At 36.6% G+C, this 18789-nt stretch overlaps 1 protein-coding gene across 1 annotated transcript in view; it reads right to left on the bottom strand.

Moving 5' to 3' along the window:
* Nucleotides 1-18789, bottom strand: part of LOC150086707 (N-acetylated-alpha-linked acidic dipeptidase 2-like) — a 231043-nt gene that overhangs the window by 116638 nt on the left and 95616 nt on the right. Inside the window, exons 7-8 of the mRNA XM_090371536.1 lie at nt 9754-9934; nt 5067-5157 (exon numbers count right to left, since the gene is read on the bottom strand). Coding sequence (XP_090227662.1) covers nt 5067-5157; nt 9754-9934 — 272 coding nt within the window. The remainder of the gene's footprint in view (nt 1-5066; nt 5158-9753; nt 9935-18789) is intronic.

The raw sequence follows: 18789 nt of genomic DNA, 5'->3' as shown, positions 1-18789 counted from the left end.
GAATGCAATGTGCTATCATTAACAAAACTATGTATAGGATTTCTGGTCAATGGAAGTAGGTCATTAATATACAAGAGGAAAAGAGTGGGAGAAAGAATTGAACCTGGGGGAACACCAGCATTGGTTGAGAAGTTAGAAGACATAGAGAGCCATCTACCATCACAGCAGTGATGGTAGATGGTCAGAGAGAAAACTGGATATCCATTTACAAAAATCAGTTGGAAAACCATAAAATGGAAGCTTATTTCAAACATGATCAAAAACTTTTGAAATGTCAAGAGCAACTGCTTACGTTTCACCATACTTTTCCATTGAATTTGTCCACAGATGGGTAACATAAGCCAAAATATCACCAGGGAATCAACACTGACAGAATCCATACCGGCGATCATGATCAGATGGAAGGTTTCTAGAAAGTTTAAGAGTTACCAGTTAATCGATTTCTCCATTACTTTACAAAGAGTAGAAGTAAGTGCAATGGGACGATAATTGGATGGGAGGGATTTGTCACCCTTTTTAGGAACTGAATGGATATGGACAAATTTCCAAGCAGAAGGGAAAACACCTTTGGAATTAGAAAGTAAAAAAAAGGACACAGAACAGGAGTTAAGTTCAGAGGCACAGGTTTTGAGAACAAGTGGAGAAATACCATCAGGATCCTGAGCTTTCTTAACATCAAGTTTGTTCAAAATCCTTCTGACATCATTTTGATGGAAGACTACAGGAGGCACTGAATAGCGTGTAATGGGAATGGTAGGAGGTGGTTTACCAAGATAATCAATACACATGTTGGAAGAAATTTAGGATGTTAGCAGGTCATCTTTATCTTTGCCTGAAGTGGCAACCATCTGATCTTGGTAGAGGTGGGAATAGAGATGGGAAAAAGTTGCAGCCAGTACCTTTGGCAAGAGACCTGTATGCTCGACTACCATTTGGACAACAACAGGCAAGTTTTCTACTATCAGCCTGTTTTAAATCTACTTTGGACTGATTAATAATTGCTTTCCAATTATTGCAAGCTTTGGTGTAAGCAGAAAATGAATCTGGAGATTTGGATACAAGACAATTGCAATATGCAACATTCTTTTCATGAACTGCCTTAGCATATTTACTGGAAAATCAAGGTTTAGATAAAGGAGGAGATTTTAAGGTAGAGTGTGGAATAAAGGATTTCATCCCTACAAGAATAATTTCACTGACATGATCTGAGCAAATGTTGACATCAGAAGATTTGAAACAGTAATCTGATCAAGGAAAGAAGAAAGACATTTCGCAGACCATCGAATTTTTCATTCTTGTAATGCCATACAACACAAGGTTGCAAATGTCCATGAGAAAAAAGGCTCCACTGGAGAAGAGATCATCACCAAGTTGTGATCTGAGGTGACTAGAGGAGCAGTCACCTCAACCGTGTACTTAGAAGGGTTGTTTATCAGAAAAAAACCAAGTGTGTTGGTTGCATGGTTAGCATTGTCTGGTATTCTGGAAGGTAAATGAACAATCTGGGTGAAGTCATTACTAATTGCAAAAGCCTTGGCATCTCGACCAGCTTGGCTGTGTGACTAGGAAACTGGATAAAGTCAAGTTTCAAAGAGTTCCAAGTGATTAGTGGAGTTGGGAGAATGACAGAGTCAACAGATGAATTTGACAGAATGTGGTAGAGAGATTTTAAGCCAGAGAAGATCGAAAAGAGGAGATTCCAAATTACTAAGTCACTGACAAGGAATATCAGAATGGACATATGTCCAAGTACCACCTTTGAAGTGAAAGGAATCACAGTGAATAATTCAGACAACTGAGGTGAGCATTGGTTGAATCAACTGATAAGTGGGATTCTGTCAGAAAAAGTAAACGGGGTTTGGCTGTTTGTAAGTGAAATGGGCATCATTGAGATTGGACCTTAGACTGCATAAATTTTTGAAATGAACGAGGAAGTGTTTGGGTGGTTTAGATATTTTCGCAGATAAGTTTTTTCTATTAGTTTGACAATTCGTGGTGTATTCAGTAGTATGAAAAGGTAGGGAGAACATGCTGTATGAAGTAATGGAATTTTTGGATATGACAGACACATGGCAAGAATATACCCAGCTCCTTGACATACATGTGGCCTCAACAATGCCTCCTGCATACACACTATTTCGACTCCCTCCAGTCACTATCTGGCAGAGTAGAGGCAGTGAGATTATACACTAGCTGATCTGGAAGCCTCCTAGAGAATTATCAATGGGTTTGGTCCAGTGGACACTCTGGTGGCTAGCCTGTGAACACCATTTTAAAGCCGCACCCTCAAAATGTAAAGAAGGTTGGATCTCGCCATGATTTCCATCATAACCTCAAAAGGCATCAATCACACTGCATGATGGAAGAGATGTGGAATTGCTGGAGCTTTGCTCTAAAGATTAAATTAAATATTTAAGTTTTTAGTAATTTTTCCAAAAGGTTCTTTTTCAAAGATGACATATCCATTGTTATATATAAACATTTTCTTATCTAACCACATAAGTTTGAAAATCTCACACTTTTGAAATGTTCAAATGTTGCACGGCAGGGTCTAATAACATCATTACCATAACGGCGGCAGAATTGTTTGCTTTTTAATTAATTTCTATTTGCATTTATTTTCATTTCACAGTTTAATGCAAACCAATAAATACAGGCCTGTATTTATTGGTTTGCATTAAACCAATTTGCATTAAAGCAGTTTGTGTTTGTTTTGGCATGTAGGGCCATCAGTACTGTCTCTCATATTACAACAGTCAGTGTTTGACACTGTGGGATTAGTCTAGCAGTATTCTGGAGATGAAGTTTTTAAGTTATCTAGCCTGGGTATTAAAAAAAAGTAAACGTTTGGTGGTGAATGGGGTAAAAAGAAGGTATTTAAGTTTCAATTTCAGAGGTGTGGGCCACCATGTTTTAAGCAAATTCCTTTTAACTATACTTTCCCTCTTTGGGTGTTAATGCAAACCATCCAAGTGTCCATAACAAGATCAATTCCTTAGTTAATTCATCTATCTCCAGGCAATTTCTGGAGTTAAGTTTGAATAAATAATTTGAATTAATAATTTAACAAGTTTCAATAGTTCCTTAGATTGTAATGTACTTATCTCGAAGATTAAGCCATGCACGTCTAAGTACATGCTTAAATAAGGTGAAATGCAGATAGGACACTTGTGTAGGGAATTTGGGAAAATATTAGATCAACCTGGTTGATGTTGCAGATGAATTGAACAAGTACTTTGCAATATTTATAAGTGAATATCAAATTTTGCTTTAAACTGGGAAAATATGCAACAGAAATGTATGGAATATTAAAAACTGTTTATAGTGACAAAATGTTGTCATACCAGTGTGTTTCAATGATATAAGCAGTTCAAAGACAGACGTGAAGATGTTTACCCAAGAAGTGGCCATCCATCAACCTCTTGAAATGGGGACAGAGTTGCAAAAGTTTTTGAGAAATTGTGGCAAGAGATTGTTGTTTGACCCTCAGAATAATGGTTGATGAGTTGGATATGAATGAGATGATCTGTCAAATTCTGCACATAGGTTTAGGGAAAAGGAATGTCTGTGCAAAATTTGTGCCACACAGTGTAACAGAAGAGCAAAGCAAAGTGTCATCATGCAAGGAATTCATCCAAACTTGTCAAGACAATTATAATTTCCCCAACTGATTTGTCACTGGAGATGAGTGTTGGGTGTTTTAGCATAACCCAGAGATGAAGTGTCAGACTTCAAAATCATCAACAAGGCTCAAAAAGTTCATTTATAGAAGTCCAGGATCAAGATGATGCAATTCAGGTTTTCCAACAAACAGGGTGCGATTCACAAGACATTTTTACCTGAAAGGGAGGGAGTCAATGCTGTTCTACATACATGTGCTTCAAAGTCTATTGAAATGCACTTCCCAGGTGAGGTAGCAATTTTGAGAGAAAGGCAGCTGGTTCTTGTTACACAATAATGTCCCTGCCCATTCTGCACTTAAGACATTTCTGATGAAACATGGCATTGTACTTATCAACCATCCACTCTCCTTTCCTCATATAGCACCAGCAGACTTTTTTTTTTCTCTTTCCCGAGGTGAAAACTGTCCTCAAAGGAAAGAAATTTCCAGATATTGAGGACATAAAGAAAAACACAGCAGCTGAAATGAACATCACCCCTTTGGATGCCTTTGCTGACTCTTTTCATAAACTTTTAGAATAGCATAATAAGTGATTCAATGAAGTAGTGATTACTTTAAATAAAAATAAAACCATTACTTAGCTCCTTCACTTTGTGTTCTTTTTTTATTGCACTAGTCTGCATAGCTAAATCTAAGTAGCTAAAAAAGTAAACTAGTCAACACAAAAGCATCAAGCATCTCGTATTGTAAAGTGCTATCACGATAAGTTGCTTCATTCTTACATTACAAATAAACAGCACTTACTCCACAAAGAAAAGTGTACTGTTATTTATTTGCAATCGGCCTCATAACTCAGAGTCATTTCAAGATTTGATGTCCCTTCATCAGTGGAGTAACTAGCAACAATCAATGCAGGCCCTGACAACCCCATAATGATAAGTTTTCACAATATGAGAGATTTCAAAAAGATGTAGACGATCAAATTTAGAACTAATAAGCTTCAAGCTCTGGAAGTTATATAGCAACCTGAAGGAGTGATATAGCATAATTTCTGTAGACAACATTAAAAAAGAGCTCAGTTTGTCACAAAAAAGTGTCATAGATAGCAGCTATTTAGCTTTAAATTTAAGAATAACTTAATTAAATATGTCAGTAAGTAGTGTATATTAAATATACACTACTTACTAACTATAACTCAAAGGGTCCAAAGGCTTACATCCCAAGAATTTTGGAGTACAAAGCAAAGCAATGATAATAATAACCGTGAACACAGAGAGAGAGAGAGCGAGCGAGAGAGAGAGAGAGAGAGAGAGAGAGAGAGAGAGAGAGAGAGAGAGAGAGAGAGAGAGAGAGAGAGAGAGAGAGAGAGAGAGAGAGAGAGAGCGAGCATGCTCTCTCTGACTAGAAACAAATTTAGAAACATTCAAAATTAAGAAGCTCTTACCTAAGAAGCTTCTGAGCATCATTATAGCTAATTGGCTGAACAGGAATTGATGGTAATTTCATCTGATTAACTGGAAGTTTATACATGCCAACTGAAAAATTCAATTTAAAAAAATATTAAAAACTTCTGTTTTTTTTTAAATTTTTCTGTATTTTTATTCTGATTAAATTTTTTTAAAAAAATTTTTCTGTATTTTTATTCTAATTAAATTTTTTTTTTTTTAAATCAGAATAAAGATACAAAATTCCAAGGAGAGACATGTTGCATTATATACACTTCTTCAATTAATTATCTTTAGGAAATGAACTTAACCTATAATTCAAGTGAAATCCAGCAATATATATAAAATATCCATATAAAAAATATAGCAGAAGCAATAATATTTACAAGTTCTGTTTTTAATTTTTATTTAATTTTAAATTAGGCATGCTGCTTGCTTAAAAGACTACCATTTGACATGTGTTAATTAATTTTCTTTGTAATTTTTACTATTGCTGTAAGATAATATGAGTGCTTATTTACAAAGTAGTGGCAATTAATAGCTATGTAGAATACAGCGGTCAAAGTTTGTAGCTAATACTATAAACAATACGAAAATCAGTCTGGCCACTAGCTATTGTTAAAATAAAGTTTAAAGTTACCTGAGTTTATGTACTTGAGTTTTTAAAGTTGTCTTGAAAAGCAGAAAGTCTATCAGTAGTTAAATGTGATAAAAAATGTGGAATCTATGCAACAAAATAGTATTTCACATAACTGTGTATAATTATGTTAAAATTGAAAAGCTGGTTCATAGTTACATATTGCTGTATATTTTCTGTTGCTTATATCAGGTGCTCTTAAACACTGGTAAAATTCTGAAACTTCTGATATTGCCTAAGTAATTGTAATGCTTTTTGCACAGTTTCAAATGAATTATATAAAGTGGAATAACTGGATGATGAACTTCAATATCAAGTTAGCTGTATTTCTTGTAGTTATATAGAAATGGCTATAAATATTTGGGTTGTTGCTGTTATTGGTCATATGGAGCATCAGCATCTTAAATCATATTGCTCTGGTCTGTTATGTCTGTAGAAGTGTATGGTCACAGGCTGAAATCTAAATCTTAGGATTTGTTCTCAGGACAGATTATCAGAATTGAGCATTCAGACTTCCACAGAAGATGTGTACTTGAAAATATTTAAGCAGAATTAATTTTTTGACTTGGGCATTTTTTGGGATTATTTTCTGGAACTAAGGATTGGAACTCATCATTATCGGCTATTTTCAATCCACCACAGGATGAAGGCCTCTCCAGCAACTTTCCAGGAACTATTTTGTTGTATTATTATTATTGTAGGTTCAGATTGTTTTAACTCATCAGAAAGGTTTCAAACACTTTCTTTAGTGTATTAGTACTGGCAAAATGATGTAATAAAGTAAACATAGTATATCAGCAAAAAAAAAAAAAAAAAACATTCATTTGCTTTATTCATTCTAGTGATTTATCCAATCCTTTATTCTCTGATAACAGGTAAGTTTTTTTGTTTTTTTTTTCAACAATCAGTTACTTTTTTGCTGAAGGCAAATTTCTGTGCATTTATTCTGCAATTATTCATTTTCCAATTTAAATTGAAGCACCTTTATATACATGCATCACCTGATAAAGAGTAAAGATGCCATCAGCATTTATTTTACTGAAACCTATTAAAGCCTTAAACACTGCAATTAGGCCTCCATGTTCTGTAAGTTGTCATCCAATTTACAGAACTCAAATCTTTCATCATAAGAGTACCCTTTTGTGCCCCCAGCTAATTTTGTTGCTCTTCTCTGCATTATTTCCAATAGATCTAGTCATTTCCCAACCTTATGCAGTGTTTATGATGTGGACTAACTATTGCTTTATACAATGGGATAATCACCTTTTATCCCTGCTGGTAAAGTTCCTGTATATTACTGAACAGAATTCGATGTGCTGTTCTGACAGTGTGTCTGCATTTCTCAGAGAGCTTAAAATCAGACTGTAAAATTACCACTATGTCTTTTTCATTATCAAATACCTTTTGGAAGAATGGCATACTCTCCTCCTCAGACTGTGCTGAGAATAAAGGTATGCAACCATTACTGAAATGTAAATAATACATAATTTATTAAAATGATTATTATAATGTACTTTTTCGTCAAGAAAAACTACTTTTATAAAATCTAGTTTTACATGCATGCCTTAAAATTCCTGGACTAGTGCTGCTGTGGTCATGCTTGAACAGTTTGAAAATAAACAGAAGTGGCATGTTGTATTTCAAACTTCTTCCAACAGATGGTACCACAGAGATTGTCTAGTAGGCTGATAGGTTACAAATAACAAAAAGTTTCATTAGTAGTGTCAAAGTTCTGTGCCACAATTTTGCAATGAATATCATAATTTTGCTTTAAACTGGGAAAATCTGCAACAGAAACATATAAAATAATAAAAACTGTTTATGGCGATGAAAAATTAAGTTGTAACAGTGTGTTTGAATGGTATAAGCAGCTCAAGGACAGATGTGAGGATGTTCATGAAGACCAAAGAAGTGGGTGTCTGTCAACCTCTCAAAATAACAGAGTTGCAAAATTTTAGTAAATTGTGGCAAGAGATTGTTGTTTGACCCTCAGAATGATAGCCGATGAATTAGATATGAATAAGGAGACAATTCATCAAATTCTATATGAAGATTTAGGGAAAAGGAAAGTCTGTGCAAAAGTTGTGATGCACAGCCTCACTGATGAGCAGAGGAATGAAGAGTGGCATCAAGAGAAGACTTCACCAGACTCATCAAGACAATCCTAATTTCCTCGACTGTATTGTAACTGGAGATGAGTGTTGTGTGTTTCAGTATGACCCAGAGACGAAGAAGCATCAGACTTCAAAATCATCAGCATAGACCAAAGTTCCATTTACAGAAGTCCACGATCAAGAAATGATGCTGATCACGTTTTTTGAAAAACAGGTGTGATTCACAAGGAAGTTGTACTTGAAGGGGAAAGAGCCAATGCTGCATTCTATATACAGGTACTTCAAAGACTACTGAAGCACATTTTTTTAAGTGAGGCTGCAATTTTGAAAGGCAGCTGATTCTTGTTGCTTGACAATGCCCTCACCCATTCTGCACTGAGCTGTTCTGGCAGACCAAGCATCACATGGCATTGTACAGATCAACCATCCACCCTATTCTCCCAATCCAGCACTAGCAGATTTCTTCCTCTTTCCCAAGATGAAAACTGCCCTCAAAGGAAAAAGATTTCAGGATGTTGAGAACATAAAGAAAAACATAAGTCGAACTAAACATAATTTCTTTGAGTGCCTTCACTGACTGTTTACAGAAACATTTAGAATGGCACAATAAGTGCATTCAATCAGGTGGTGATTACTTTAAATAAAAATAAAACCATTTTTGAGCTCTTTCACTTAGTGTTCTTTTTATTGCACCAGTCTGGGAAATTTATTGTCACACCTCATATACAAAAAGGCATCATACATTTCCTTACATTTCAAGCACATTCAATTATAAATTAAAACGATTAAAGATAGGGATTAAAAACTTCTATGTTGTACTCAAGAAGTGTAGCTTTGAAATGAGATTTTTATAGTGGTTCTTTCATTTATGGGAGGGAGAATGGATGCATAGGGAACAAAGGTTAACCTATTTACAGGATGTCTGATGTGTAAGTGTGTGTGTGTGTGTGTGTGTGTGTGTGTGTGTGTGTGTGTGTGTGTGTGTGTGTGTGTGTGTGTGTGTGTGTGTGTGTTGGGGAGGAATGGCAGGAGGGCTATGAAATTGGAAGTAGTCCTAAAACCTCCACATGCACCAAGGGAACATTGATGTGTGATAAAAATAATTTAGTGTCTATCTCACATTTTCTTCTTGAGTAATGCCCGAAACACTTTAATTTAGACAGTTTTATGTGGGCCTATGGAATTTTAATTCATCTTAAAATCTTCTCAGAGACTAAAGAAACATGTGCTGAAAATATGATGTCAATAAGTATAGGTTTCTTTCTGGTGGTGGGGGTGAAACTGGAGGCTGTTTCAGATCTGATCCTAAAAATATGATAAAAAAATTTGGTGTCAATATGACATTTCCATCTTGAGTATATGAGTTAGACATCCAATATATATTTTCATTTAAATGTAGAAATAACTTGAAATTTTATGGGCGTTTACCAAATTTCTACTGGTCTAATTTTAATGAAATTTTGGATGGCTCAACATATTTTTTTAAAAGACCCAAATATAAAATTTAATTGAAATTCATCCACTGGGTATTGAGTTGTTATATGCAGATGAATGGATAGACGTGGTGAAGAGAGTATGCACTTTATGTATTTGTGAATGCACTAAACACTGCAATCAGTTAACTATATCATACTATTTAATAAAATGCAAAAATTAAATTCTGTTCCAACATATTAGCAGTAGTAGGCCAATACAGCCTGCAATGTAAAGTTTTAATATTTTTAAAGCTCTATTTCAGTTTTATCCATAGAAAAGGGAACTACAGAGCCCCAAAGAAACTATAGAGCCCCAAAATGTCTGGAGTAGCATTATTTATACAGAAGATTAAAATACTTGAAATTTGGCCTTGCAATGCAGAGTAGTGTTCTTATTCATACTAGTAAAATACTTTTCTGTTTCCAAAATAATTATCAAGGGTAAATAATAGCACTTTACCTGTGGTTGGAAGCAGGGGAGTTTGGGGATCACCCCACGCAGTCTTTATATTTCCTCTTACTACACCATCACCTGGTAGACCCAGTCCAAATGGATACACTTGTGACTGTGGTGGCACAGAATCTATAGGGTCTGGATATAAAAGAGCAGCTGCAGCACCCAAATGCTCAGCCATCTTTACCTAAATTAAATATCATTATAAACATTATAAATATCATTATAATAAGACATAATAAATTATTTAAATCAAGCTTTATTTCAGATAATGCTATAATTGCAAAACTGTTTAGTTTTAAAGTTTTCAGATCATGAGAACATGCAAAAGTTATATGCTACTATGGATTATAGGTCATTCACAGTGACATCACAGATTACAATGTACACTCACCTGTTATTGAAATAAGAACACCTGCTTAATAATGTATTAGGCTCCCATGTCTATATAAAGCCTTTGACTTGCTATGGTATAGACTCCACAAAGTAAAAATGTAGTATAGTCATAATTAATGCAGCTGTAACTTTGGTAACGTAAGCTGCAGCAGATCCATATCTTGGACAACATTTTTGGGTTCATTTCATAAATGTGTGAATGGGTCATAATTTAATAAGCTGGTCAGTCAAGGAATGTTCCCCAAACCATGTCTGGCTTAATGGCATGGTGCACTGTTCTACTTGAAAAAATGACAACAGAAGGGGCATCAATATGGACACTTCATCTTACACAAAATTCAAGTTAATTAAAAACTGTCAAGGGTTGTTGCACACATATTAGGAATCTCCAATAGATGTTCAAACACTGCTGCCACTGCCTGTGTTGTTTCTTTCAGCTATTGAATAAAATTAATTTTATAAGGGTAAAACTTCAGCCATTTGGTAGTTCTCTGATATGCTCCATAAAGAAACATCATGTATCAAGCTGACAATTTTCTAAAGTATTCACAGCAAGAAACTATGATGTTGCTTATGCTAGAAAGGCTAAATAATGTAAGGAAGTGGTCATTTTTGCATCTTTCAAAAAAAAAAAAAAAAAAATCTCCATTTACTCACTTTTTGGCTGTCAGCAAAAAATAAACATTCAATTCTGCTCTGAACTCAAACTCTCTGCTTGCAGTTCTAAATCATTAGAATAAATTAATAGGCCAAGATGGCTAGTAATTTATTGTAATATATATAAAACACTATCCTAAGGTAAGCTTCATGAGATCCGGCCTTCTGCTACTCCCTACGATTTTGTACTTGTATTCCTAGCTCTTGTCTCTACAAGTAAAAATATGCCTGCTTCATTCCTTTTATCAATTCCCTTCAGAGCCTTGTACACTTGATACACCCCATACATCTTATAATGGCCTATATGCATGTACGTATGTGCCACATAAAATTATTTAAGCAAAATCTTTCCACCCATCGTCTTAACATTCTATTCTAAAATACTACTCGAATTTAAATTAATGCTGCTATAATGTTATGACATGGTTACAGTGCATTACATCTGGTGGCACCATCCCTTAACATTGGTTATACATTGTCATAAATCAGATGTTGACAGGTTATTTATTTGTGAATTATAGACAAAAGACTGGTTTAGCCAACTTTATGATCTTAATGTATATAGTAGCTTATAATTCTCAACTTTGTGTTGTTTGGCATTACAGCAACATGAAATCAGACGGCCTGCATGATTTATGCTCCTCTTTTTCTTGGTTGGATCACTGTTTTAAAACTTCCAATCTCAATATTTGCTCAGATCATGGCAATGAAATTATTCTTGTAGGGTTTTTGGTTTGGTTTTTTTTTTTTTTTTTTTTTTTAGGAACATTAGCAACTAAGGCCATATTGCTCCGGGGATATGCGGTGGTCATTCCCTGACCTTTCCGCATCCTCCGTATTTGGTGGTCACGGGCTCAAACCCCGGTCTAATCAAGAAGCATGTGCTACTCACTGCTGCTCCTGCCCACCTGGCTACAGAGGTGCCATTCTTGTAGGGATGAAATCCTTTATTCTGCATTCCACCCTAAAATCATGTCCCTTATCTAAATAAGGGTTTTAGTGCATCTTTAGTAAGTCAGCTTTGCTAAAGACAAAGCTGACTTACTAGCTGACTTAGTCAGCTTTGCTAAAGACAAAGCTGACTTACTAGCATACTATTTTTTCTCTTGTATTGATGATTGTGGTAAACCACCTCCTATCATACTCAATACACTGCACTTCAGCCTCCCATGGTCTTCTGACAGAGGGATGTTAGAAGAATTCTGAACAGTCTTGATAACAAGAAAGCTCCAAGTCCAGATGGCATTTCCCCACTTGTTCCCAAAACCTATGCTCCTGCTCTACGTTGCCCTTTTTTAATATAGTTTCTTATTCCACTAGTGTGTTTCTTATTTGGAACTTTGCTCATATCAATCATTCTAAAACTCAGTCCTGTTTTATTTCTCACACAAAAGAGTCTAGACACGTTGAACAGACAACTTGTGTAATCGAGACCCGCTAATATTAGCAGGTCTCGATTACACAAGTTGTCTGTCCAACATGTCCAGTATCAAGTTTTAAGACAATAGGGGTCCCATAATGTTTTTTTATACAATGACAAAAGAGTCTACTGTTCCGTGTTCATCCTAGATGACACTCAGATTTCTAGAAAAGATCACATGTCTCTACTAGGGATTACTCTAACTTCTTATCTCTCTCTTAGCATAAGCACATCACAAATATTGCTTCTTTTACAATTCTTTTCTTTTCTCGGTTCTTTTGTATAAAAAAAACTGAGTTTTCTTTTTTTTTATCTTGGCATTACTTTTCTTCCAAACAACTACTCACTCTATATAAATCTGAAATCTACCCAACCATGGAATACTGTTCCCACACATGGGGGGGGGGATGCCCTCAAAAGTCTCAAGCTTCTTGACTCCATCCAAAGACAGCAGTCCGTTTAATTAATGACTCATATCTTACAAAGTCCACTTAATTAATGACTCATATCTTACACACTCCACTCTGTCACACAAATGTTCAGTTTCGCATGCCTTTTCTATGGATAGTTCCGTGGGCACTGTTCTTCTGAATCGACATCTGTAATTCCTCTGCTCTCTTCCAAACCATTCCATACATATGCTGAAAGCAGTCAACATCCATTCACTCTAACTCTAAAACAGGGGTCCCCAAACTACGGCCTGCAGGCTGGATCCGGTCCGTGAAAGAATTTTATCCAGCCTGCGGATATTTAAATTAGATCGTAAAAATTAATATTTATATTAGATCACAATAAAATTTATGAAAAACACATTTTACAGATTATTTTAACATTTGTCTGTTGATTAATAGTATTGATGCCTCTGTGTCATCAGCTCAGTCATCATCATCATCAGCCTTTTTCAATCCACTGCAGGATGAAGGCCTCTCCAGCAACTTTCCAGTTCCTTCTGTTTTGTGCAATGGCCATCCATTTACTACCCACAAACTCATGAATTTCATCTATCCATCTCTGCCGTTGTCTTCCAGCTCCTTTTGGGTACCATTCTGTTATTTTCTTAGTCCATCTGTCATCATGTCTTCAAGCTATGTGTCCTGCCCAAGACCATTTTAGTTCTTTAGTTTTGATAAGAATGTTCTTTACTTGAGTTTGCTGCCTAATCCATGTGTTTCTCTTCTTATCTAACAGTCTGATTCCCAATATAATTTGTTCCATTCTTCGTTGTGTAGTTCTCAGCTTCTCTTCCATTCTTTTGGTGAGTGCCCAAGTTTCACTTCCATAAGTCATGGTGGTTCATTGTTTTACGTTTCAGACAAACTGGGATATTGCTCTTCGGTATGTGACTATATTTCCTGAATGCTATCCATCCAAAATTTATTCTTCTCTTGACTTCCAGCCATTTATCATTATTGCAGCTAATAACTTGTCCCAGATAAGTATATGACTCCACCTTTTCAATTACTGCTCCTTCAATCATTATGTCCCTTTCTGTGGCATACTTGTTCATCATTACTTTTGTTTTAGCCATAGTCATCTTTAGTCCAAAATCCTTACTAACTGTGCATAACTGATTAAGATTTTCCTTTAGTTCTTTGGGATCGTGGCTTATGACCACAATGTCATCTGCAAATCGTAAATGGTTTAGGTACTCTCCATTCACATTGACTCCTTTCTGCGACCAGTCTAATCTTCTGAAAGCTTCCTCAAGGGTAGCAGTAAATAGCTTCAAAGATATTGTGTCTCCTTGTCAAACTCCTTTCTCAATTTTAAATTTCCTACTGTCTTTGTCTAGTCTAATAAAGGAAGTAGCATTCTCATATATTTTCTTCAAAATCATAATAGATGGGGTATCTATGCCTTGTCTTTCCAGTGTCCGAAACATTGCCTTATGCTATATGGATTCAAATGCCGTTTCATAATCCACAAATGCCACGCATAATGGTGCTTTATATTCATTTGCTTTCTCCATTAGTTGTGATATTATGTGAAGGTGATCCATAGTTGAGAATCCTGTCTTAAAGCCAGCTTGCTCTTTCAGTTGATTCTCATCAAGTATTCTTTCTAATCTATTAGTAATGACCCTTGTGAACAACTTGTAGATGTGGGATAACAAGCTAATTGGTCTATAAATTCCAATTTCTGATTTATCTTCTTTCTTATGCAGCAAAACTATGATTGCATTATTCCACTGCTTAGGCATCACACATTTTATAATGCATTTTGTAAAGGATCTTGCCAGTTTCTGTACCATGACACATGTCATGTTGACATGACATTTGTCTTGTCATGTCATGTCAACCTTTTAGCCCTGGAAAGGTTGTGCAAGGCTCAAGGGGTAGAATTTTTTTCAGTGCTTGTTAACAAGAGAGACTGCTTCTACAGGGATGGGATACACTCTTCCATACATAGGAACAGAAAGGGTGCAAGAATATTTGCTGATGCTATCGAGACAGCGTTAGGTGGGTCGGAAAACTGCTAGCTTGGGGGGATACAAGGACTAATAGATTAACAGTAGTCACTGGCAGAGGTGAAAGTGATTCTTGCACTGCTTCTATTGGAATCAGCAGGAGCCTGGAAAACAATATGCAGGGTATTTCAGAGACTGCTGGGAGTCATTGTGGTACAAGTAAACACATAGGTTGTGTTAGGGTAGCTAGGAAAAAGAACAGGTGCATGTATACTTGCATGTACACCAATGCTAGGAGTTTGGTAAATAAATTTGATGAATTTGAGGTATTGCTCAAAACATCAAAGGCAGATATTGTTGGGATATCAGAGACGTGGTGTCACACAGATATAAGGAATGCGGAACTGGAATTTGGGGAGTACAATGTGTACAGAAAAGATAGGAAGGGAGGAGAGGTTATGCTATTAGTTAAGAAACACATAAAATACAAGGAAGTGAAGCCAGTCGACATCGCTGGACAGTGCAGTGTCGAATCAGTTTGGTGTGACATAAGCTGTTGTTGTTGTTCTGGAGGCTTAATGGCACATAAGCTACTAAGGCTATAATGTGCCTATTCACTTATTATATTAAAACATGAGTTTTCCATAAATCAGAAGAAAATCTGAAATCAGAAATAATTAAAAAGACCAGTTTGCCTGAGAAAGTCAAAAAATTCAGAAATATTTGCCTTATCACCAATGAGATTTTCAAGAGTTATTGGTTTATGAAGATTAACCAGTGAAATCAAGGATGAAGTTCTGGCTTGTTTATAATAGGGGCAGTCAATAAGAATATGTTTTACAGTCAGATTATTAGAACAACGTGTACATTGTGGTGGATCATCTCCTGTGAGTAAATGAAGCCCTTGAAAGGACTACTTCCTCTCGTCTCGATGTACGGATACTGGAGAGTCAAATTTTCGGATCATGTTTAAACTGAAAGAGTTTATTATTAGTCTGGGAGTGCCAGAGTGCTGTCCATTGTGATAGGCAAGCAGCATGAACGGTTAGTGCATAATCTGATGCTGGAAAGGATATTGGTTAAATCTAAGGTAGTTGGATTTTTTGCAGCTTTATCGGCCAGTTTATTGCCTAAAATACCGGAATGGGCTGGAATCCAGCAAAAAGTGACCAGAAGGCTGTGTTCTTTAATTTGCAGTAATAAGCTTCTGATTTCATCTAGAACAGGGTGAACTTTATCTGAGGAATTACATAACGACATGATTGCGCTGAGTGAATCAGTGTAAATAACTGATTTTAAGGAACTGTCAGAATAGAGATTTTCTAAAGCTAGTTTGATTGCATATAATTCAGCAGAAAATATACTAAATTCTGATGGAAGGGAAACTGATACAATTGTATTTGGAAACACTGCAGCTGTTCCAACATTTGAATTAGATTTAGAGCCATCTGTATAGATTGGGGAGAAATCACTATATCTTTGAGTGTGAACTGCATGAATTTGGTTGACATTTGATGCTTGCAAAGTATTCTTTCTCCATTGACAGAGGTAAGTGTCACAGGTTGGAAGAGGAGGAGGAGCCCATGGTGGTTGCGTATAGGTTGCTACCTGCTTTACGGAATGGACGGAAATATTCCAAACTTACACCAATTCAAGAAGGTGAAGACCAGCTGGTTTTACTATGCTAGGTTTGTTTCTGTATAGGATTTCTAACGGTGGGTTGAAAAGGTATGACTGAACGGGATGAGAGGCACAACTTTGTACCTTGACAGCATATTTCAGTAACAGTGTTTTCCTGCGTAAAGTTAGTGGGGGCTCGTGAGAATCAATGTAGAGACTATGTGCTGGCGGCGTTCTGAATGCACCCATTGCAATTCTCAAAGCACTGTGTTGAATGGGATCAAGCCAGCGTAATGCACTCTTTCTGGCAGAATCATAGATTGGAGCACCATAATTGAGACGGGATCTGATTAATGCCCTGTATAGCCGAAGAAGGGAGGTACGATCTGCACCCCACGTTTGGGCAGATAAAGCTCTCAGTATGTTTAACTTTTTTAGCCATGAAGTCCATACATTTTTAATATGATCTAGGAAATTTAACTTGTTGTCAAGGGTTAATCCAAGAAATCTGATGTTGCTGGTGACTGGGATAAAGACATTAGAAATTTGAAGTTCAGGATCTGGATGAAGTTTGCGTTGTCTACAGAAATGGATGGCAACTGTTTTCTGCTGCGAGAGCCGATAGCTGTTGAGGCTCGCCCATTGTTGAATTTTATTAAGTGATATCTGAAGCTGTCTTTCAATAGACCTCATGTTTTGAGAATGACAGGAGATGGAAAGGTCATCTGCATAAAGGTAAGTCTCAACTGTATTTGGAAGCTGCTTAGTGATGGAATCTATTCTCAGAGCAAAAAAGAGTGGCACTCAGTACTGATCCCTGTGGAACACCTTCTTCCTGGATGAAATTTGCGGAAAGGGCATGTTGGTATCGAACTTGAAATGATCTAGTATGTAAGAAGTTCTGAACAAATATAGGAAGGTTGCCTCGTAGTCCGAGAAGGTAAAGATCACTAAGTATACCATACCGCCAGGTGGTATCAAAAGCCTTCTCTATGTCTATTGAAACCATTACTAGATGTTCGTGTTTGACAAAAGCATTACGGATGGCAAATTCAGCCTTGACCATAAGATCTAAGCATGACCTGTTTTGATGAAAGCCATATTGACTATGGCTCATTAGTTGTTCCGACCCAATGATCCAGATGAGTCTTCTGTGGATAATTTTCTCAAGAATTTTGCTGAGGCAGCTTGAGAGAGATATGGGTCTGCAGCTATTGGGGTTGGATGGATCTTTTCCAGGCTTCAGGAATGCCAAAATTGTTGAGTGATGCCAAGAAGCTGGAAAAACATGTTCTAAAAATATGCGATTGTAAAAGACCAGGAGGCAGCGCAAAGCTTTGTCATCAAGATGTTGTATAATAAATCCCATCTGGCCCAGCAGCACCATTGCGAGCTGTTCTAATAACATGTAAAAGTTCAGAATATTGCAGAGGTTTGTTATATGGGAGAAGATGGGCAGTTTGAAAATGAATAGCATGCTTTTCTTTAGTGTTTTTAATTCTTTGGAATGAAGTAGTATAGGCTGACGTTGATGAGATTTCTGCAAATGTATTGCCTAAAGCATTAGCTATATCTACAGGATTAGAGAGCTCTTTCCCATTCCAGGAGAGGATTGGAGAAGGTATGGTAGGAAACTTACCAGACAGCTGTCTAATTTTTTTCCATATTATTTTGGGATCAGTATTTCTGTGAAAACTGGATGCAAAACGGGTCCAGGATTCTTTCTTTGCTTGCTTTTGCCCTTAATTTCTTATAATTAATGAGATTGACTGTGCTCGGACATTGCCGAAACAAATTCCAGGCTTTATTTTTTGCTCTCTTTGCTGTGGTGCATTTGTCATTCCACCAGTAATTATAATGCTTTTGGCTCGGCGGATTTGATAGTGGTATTGTGTCTTTAGCCACATTTAGAAGATGCGACGTGATGTAATCTGTCACATCATCAATATGCTGGAGGCGGATTTTTTCCTCATCAAGGTCGATTGATGATTGAAATTTTGCCCAGTCTGCTCGGACAAATTTCCACTTTCTGCACGGTTGAATTGAAGGAGTCTTTGCTTTCAGAAAGTTGCATACTATTGGGAAGTGGTCACTGCCCATGGGATCGTTTATTACATACCACTCTATGGTTGGGACTAGTACTGGTGAACAAATTGAGAGATCTATTGCTGAAGTGTATCCTGCTGGGAGCTGTACGTGTGTCGGTGCACCAGTATTTAGTATACTGAAATTTAGTGCCTCTAAAAAGCTTTCAAGTAGTCGGCCCTGTCTATCCAATTTAGGAGAGCCCCATAATGGGTGGTGCCCGTTAAAGTCCCCTAATATACAGAGAGGTGGAGGTATCTGTATAAAGAGATCTTCAAGATCTTTTAAAGAGTAAGTACGGTTTGGTGGTAGGTAGATTGAGACAAGTGTTATTGCACTATGGAGAGTTATACGAACAGCAACAGCTTCTATTTCGGTTTGGAGTGGGATATGTCTAGTTGGGATCTTCGAGTTTACTAGGATTGCTACACCACCATGGGCAGCATTAGTGGTATTT

This window comes from Mastigoproctus giganteus, chromosome 4, assembly GCF_048544385.1.
Source record: "Mastigoproctus giganteus isolate SK-2022 chromosome 4, ASM4854438v1, whole genome shotgun sequence".
NCBI classification, from domain to species: Eukaryota; Metazoa; Arthropoda; class Arachnida; order Uropygi; family Thelyphonidae; genus Mastigoproctus; species Mastigoproctus giganteus.
This window is presented reverse-complemented; position numbering and strand designations above follow the sequence as displayed.